Source organism: Cydia amplana, chromosome 1 (genome assembly GCF_948474715.1).
Source record: "Cydia amplana chromosome 1, ilCydAmpl1.1, whole genome shotgun sequence".
NCBI lineage: Eukaryota > Metazoa > Arthropoda > Insecta > Lepidoptera > Tortricidae > Cydia > Cydia amplana.
The window spans coordinates 26973319-26979198 of NC_086069.1; the positions used below are offsets into that span (position 1 = coordinate 26973319).

Sequence of the window (5880 nt, forward strand, 5' to 3'; positions counted from 1 at the left end):
TATGAAATTATCCGGATCCGGATCCGGATCCGCGGATCTTCCCATACATTTCGGATCCGTCGTGCAAACCTTAGGTGGAATAAAATGTTATGCACATACAGCCACAACGGCAACCCATATCGGGTATACAATATTATATTTGCTAAGTACTTAACTAATAATTTAACTAAAACTGCATACTTATTTGTTAACATGCTAATTGGTTTCATACATAAAGTATTCATGCAAATCATAAAAAAACACGATCAATCAATCAACACCATATTTATTAAATAAAGTCATTGTCAGAATAGGGAGCATTATTCTCAATTCAAACCGTAGCACACCCTAGCGACCGTCTAACGTTAAATAGGTCGTTTGTATTCCTCCCAAAAACTCTGCTTTTCAAATACAATCAAATGGTTTTGGTTTAGCGGAAATTAATCGCGCTTTCCTTTAGCTAAATACGTATGACGTTCTGAGAAGAAAATTCACATTTCATATTTGTACTTACATAATACCTATGTATATAAAAGCCTTACCAAACATTTAAGCGTTGGTGGTCACGTATTGGAAATACTTAAGTTTTTTTCGAACTTAGGTACCTACCTACGATATATAATTCGAAATTTTCCATCCGGGTGGTTAAGTAAAACATCGCGAGACCTTAAGCGAACTGTTTGCTGGATTAGGATAAAAAAAATTACCCTACAATGTCGTACGTAGGAAATTAATGTAATTGTCAAATAAAATGATAAATTCTGATAGCTAGTTTTTATGTGGCTTGTTAATTTTTATCACATATAATTCAGAATATATAATTTAGAATTTGTGTGTTGATAATAATTTAATATAACGTGTCGGTAATAATTTTGTTTTTGTTTGGTTAGGTGATTTTAACTTCTTAAGTATTACGATTATTAAAGGAGTTTGAGTTGTTAGACTTTAACAAGTAATGATGATAATTTAATATTTATTAATACATAAATCATAATGACTTTAATAACAAAACTTCCGTGAGACAAAGACATTTTAAATATATTAAAAACGGGTCACTCACGTATTTTAAGTCGAAAAACGCTCGAAATGTTTCACTTCGTACCGAGAAGTGTCATCAGGAGCTTGCGTTTACGGTGACGGACCGGCGCAGACCGTTTTTAATAATAATCATAATGACATTGTAGAAAAGATTTAAATTGGTAATTTTCCAAACCGTTTAATTAATGATATCATTATCTAATAAGATAACATAATCTATATATATCAGACGATAACTTTACTATCAATAGTGTCAGTCAAGTCAACACAACAACAATGGACGAAGCAAAACAAATGTTGCTGGACTTGCTTGAGAAGATAGCTAAGGAACAAAAATATGTGAACAACACTGTAGACCTTAAAGAGGTCAGTTCTGGAGGCTCCAACATAACATCTGCGCTGTTTCTCTCGACTATCCGTGCCAACGACAAACCAGACTTGAAACTCTTCGCAAAAGTCGCTCTCTTGAATGACCACGTACGTAAGGTTACTCCTGTGAGATGCCAGTTTACTACTGAACTTTACTTCTTCACCAAACTAAAGAAGCAATATGAAAGGATAGAAGACAAACACAACATTCTTGAGGATCACAGAGTGCGCATGCCGAAGCTATACGGCTGCTGCGACAAGTATCTAAGTGAGACCTTAGTTCTGGAAGATTTGGTTGCTCAGGGGTTTGAGAATTTCGACAGGCAGCAACCTGCCGACCTAGAATACGTGACAGCCGCAATCGATCTGATGGCCAAGTTCCACGCTTTATCCCTAGCCTTCCACGATGACGATCCGGTTAGCTTTAAAGAAGCAAGCGACATGCTAACGATGGACGTATCTAAAATGGAACCAATAGTACCGATCATGAAACCTAAATCGATAGCTAATGCGCTCGCAGCGGCCGAGGGCGATGAGAACCGAGAGAAGCTGGAGAAGATTTTCAAACAGGAACCGTGTCTGTTTTTGAAGTTTATGGACACGTTCCGCAGCATAAATAGGAATATACTCGTGCACGGTGACTTTAAACCAAATAATTTGATGCATAGGCGACGAGTAAGCATAACAACTTTATAATACGAGTATATAATTACTTGCAATTAGATTAATAGGTAATTAAGGTTTTAATCAATAAAGTCCGATTAGTGTTTTTATATACTTACGTATAATTTATCTATAATAATCATTAGATTTGTGATAAAAGTGACTCGACCTTCTTAACATGACAAGTTAACAACAAACAAATGTTGTTTATTATTTATTTTTATAAATGCATGATCGGTATTTAAAGCCTTAAACCCCAACCGAGAGATGGACAAATAGGAAATCATTATCGACAATGACATAAATATTTGGTTTTACCTATTTTAATCTGGGGGCACGGCAGTGCCCCCGCCAAGACGAGCAAAGCGAAGCGCAAGGGCACTACCTACCTTTTCTCGAAGCGATTCGTCGTTTTTTTGAACCCTCTTAACTTGGGTTTGGATTATACCAGATAAACAAAACTCTCGGGATATGATGTCAATAGTGGACTTATTAAGCATAAAAAATGTCAATTGCCTAGCTCTTATACTTTGGATTTTATTAATATCTAAAAAACCCCGATTTTGTCACTGACTCATTCACTTATTCACTCACTGTTGATCATCAAAACCTCTAGGGTACTTCCTGAAGTCCTAGGAAGCTGAAATTTGGTATGTGAGATAGTATTAGTCCACAAACAACAAAAAAATTCAAAAACTTGAAATTATTAGCCCTTAAGGGGATGAAAAGGGGGGTGGAATTTTTTATGGGAAATCGATAACCGCGGAACCGATTTAGTTGAAATTTGGTATGTAGATAGTTATTGTTATGGGGAAGGATATAAAATAGTTTCAACCCCAAAATCACCCCATAAGGGTGAAAAGGGGTGGAAAAAGGCGTTAGGGGAAAAAGGGGATTCAAGTTTGTATGGGGAGTCAGTAAAAAAGCAGATTGTATATAAAAGATGCCCCCCAGGTACGTATTTCAGGATTTTAAATAGTAAATCACCCGTAACCCTTTAAATCAGAAGATTGTCATAAGCAACTTACAAAAAGATGTGAAATCCCACCAAAAACATTTTCATGTAAAATGTTGCCAAGACGAAACCATAAGGCTCGCACTGACAAAAAGTTATCAGATATCTTGTAGAGCCAAGCTTCTAACTCTACATGCCCTACCTTCACAGACTCTACACCTTAGTCAAAATATGTGGCTTGGCCGTTTCATTCATTATTACAAGAACTATTTTATAATAAAAAATAATGAATAGTGAATACATATTTCACTTAAGAGGGCGGATTAGAGCAGTTAGGTGTTTCATATGCATTATATGTCTTTTAAAAGTTTTGTGTTAGGTAATATAATAATTTTCTAGTTTTTCTTTTTATGCGATTTAATTTGTTGGCGGATTTCTATGTTTGTGTACAGTCAGGCACAATAGTTTAGAATATAAATTTTATTTTATGTGCCGAGTACAGACGAGTACAAAAGTAATTATGTTTGTCCGTAATAGTTTAAGAGGGCGTATTGGAGGTTGCATATTATGTACTGGCACAATATGTTGTAAACCTATTACTGTCTAAACTCGAATGTAATGTCAATGTCTTGAATATAAAATATACGGTTTCTACCCAAAACTAGCCTTGACTATCTGTTCCACTTATTCTTCTGAAAACCAAGAGTATGGTTCTTTTAATAGTGACGAAGCGGTCAAGCCACATATTTTGACTAAGGTGTAGAGTCTGTGAAGGTAGGGCCTGTAGAGTTAGAAGCTTGGCTCTACAAGATATCTGATAACTTTTTGTCAGTGCGAGCCTTATGGTTTCGTCTTGGCAACATTTTACATGAAAATGTTTTTGGTGGGATACTGCTTTCTAAAAACAAAACACCGCTCAAAGTTAACTAGAACTATATAAATGTTCTAGAACGGCAAACTGGAGATCGTCCTAATGGACTTCCAGCTAGTACTGGATGGGGATCCGCTGCGGGACCTGTTGTACTTCATCTTCATCGCCACCGACGAAGCCTTCCGTCGCTCACACTATCACGCCATGCTGGACCTGTACCACGAGCGCCTGAGCGAGGCGCTGCGGCGGTTTCAGATTGATGTTGAGACTGTCTATCCCGAGAGCACGTATAGAGCGCAGCTAGAAGAGGTAAGGGATTTAAACTCTATTACCTGCATCCAGCAGTAAAGGAGACCTGCAACAGTACTTGATCTACCTAGTTCATCGTCACCGCAATCCAGGAAGCCTTCCGTCGCTCACACTATCACGCCATGCTGGACCTATACTACGAGCGCCTGAGCGAGGCGCTGCGGCGGTTTCAGATTGATGTTGAGACTGTCTATCCCGAGAGCACGTATAGAGCGCAGCTAGAAGAGGTAAGGGATTTAAACTCTATTACCTGCATCCAGCAGTAAATTAGACATGCAACAGTACTTGATCTACCTAGTTCATCGTCACCGCAATCCAGGAAGCCTTCCGTCGCTCGCACTATCACGCCATGCTGGACCTGTACCATGAGCGCCTGAGCGAGGCGCTGTGGCGGTTTCAGATTGATGTTGAGACTGTCTAATCCAAAGAGCACGTATAGAGCGCAGCTAGAAGAGGTATGGGATTCAAACTCTATTACCTGCATCCAGCAGTAAAGGAGACCTGCAACAGTACTTGATCTACCTAGTTCATCGTCACCGCAATCCAGGAAGCCTTCCGTCGCTCGCACTATCACGCCATGCTGGACCTGTACCACGAGCGCCTGGGCGAGGCGCTGCATCAGTTAAAGATAGATGAAGCTGTCTACCCGGAGAACACGTACAGAGCACAACTGGAGGAGGTAATGGACATAAACGGTATCCAGAATTGAAGGAAACTCCCTACAGGAGGCTTTAGACTCCTTACTACCTAGGTACTTTCAGCAGTTGTTTGAAGGAAGTTGAAGGTAATGATTATTTAGCACATTCGTAAAATCATAACACAGTTAAAAGAGTTTGGTTTCCTACTTGTTTACTAGGTTTATTTACTGCCGTTAACACTTAAAAAATAATTACGGCAGCATAATACGAGTAGAAATAGTAACAATACAAATGTCAATTAAGAGTACCTACCTAATTAAAGTGCCACTTACCTACTATTAAATATTGATGATGCCGACAAGTCCTCGTACTTGACATTTTAATTTATGGTTGGTTAAATCGAACTGACGTCAATCGGATATGCATAGAACGATAATGTGCTACTTAAAACCGAATAAAATACTGTTGCCAAATATTACAATTTCGTGGAAAACTTCAACCTCTAACCTAATATTTTACCAGTCAATACTAGGGCATGCAATCCGGAATCGAAATCGGGAAATCGGATCCAGGCTTGGAGGATATAATCAAACGGAGACGCCATGTCTGTAATTTTCTGTACAAAACAGTCTGCCGATTTTTGCGGGGGAGGGGAACGTCAAATGTATGCGTAACGTAAAAATAGCCATGTCAGATAAACGTCAGTCCATACATTGTGTATGACCGTTGTCCGCCTATTTTCGACAGAGGGGAAAGCCTGTTAATGGCTACTCCGTTTAGTTGTATCCTCCAAGGATCCAGGTAATAGAAATCAGTAATTTACCGGTAATTTCGATTCAATATTTTACCAGTGTAGACTCCGTAGTCAAATCAAAGACTCAATTAAGTAGTCAGTTTTCAAAGAGAATTTTATGGCATAGTTATCTTTTTATGGCATAATAATTTATTTTATTAACAATCGATTTAAAAAAAGGTACCTTTTGCGTAACAGTGACAAATTTAAGGGCATAAGTCCAAAATTGATTGCTTTTATAAACCTCTAATTCATCCTTAGCCTC

The 5880-nt window shown here is 38.2% G+C and overlaps 1 protein-coding gene across 1 annotated transcript; it reads left to right on the forward strand.

Annotated features, from left to right (window-relative positions):
* The first annotated feature begins 1271 nt into the window (after window positions 1-1271).
* On the forward strand, window positions 1272-4223 carry LOC134654601 (uncharacterized). Its single transcript, XM_063510071.1, has 2 exons — window positions 1272-2061; window positions 3954-4223. Exons 1-2 carry the CDS (start codon window positions 1294-1296, stop codon window positions 4221-4223), a joined length of 1038 nt encoding a protein of 345 aa, XP_063366141.1. The 5' UTR covers window positions 1272-1293.
* Window positions 4224-5880: the final 1657 nt, after the last annotated feature.

Excerpts from the sequence above, each read along its gene's own strand:
- LOC134654601 (XM_063510071.1), top strand. The coding sequence starts at position 1,294 with ATGGACGAAGCAAAACAAATGTTGCTGGACTTGCTTGAGAAGATAGCT. Across the intron at positions 2,062-3,953 it reads ATTTGATGCATAGGCGACGA|AACGGCAAACTGGAGATCGT; the intron begins GTAAGCATAACA and ends TAAATGTTCTAG.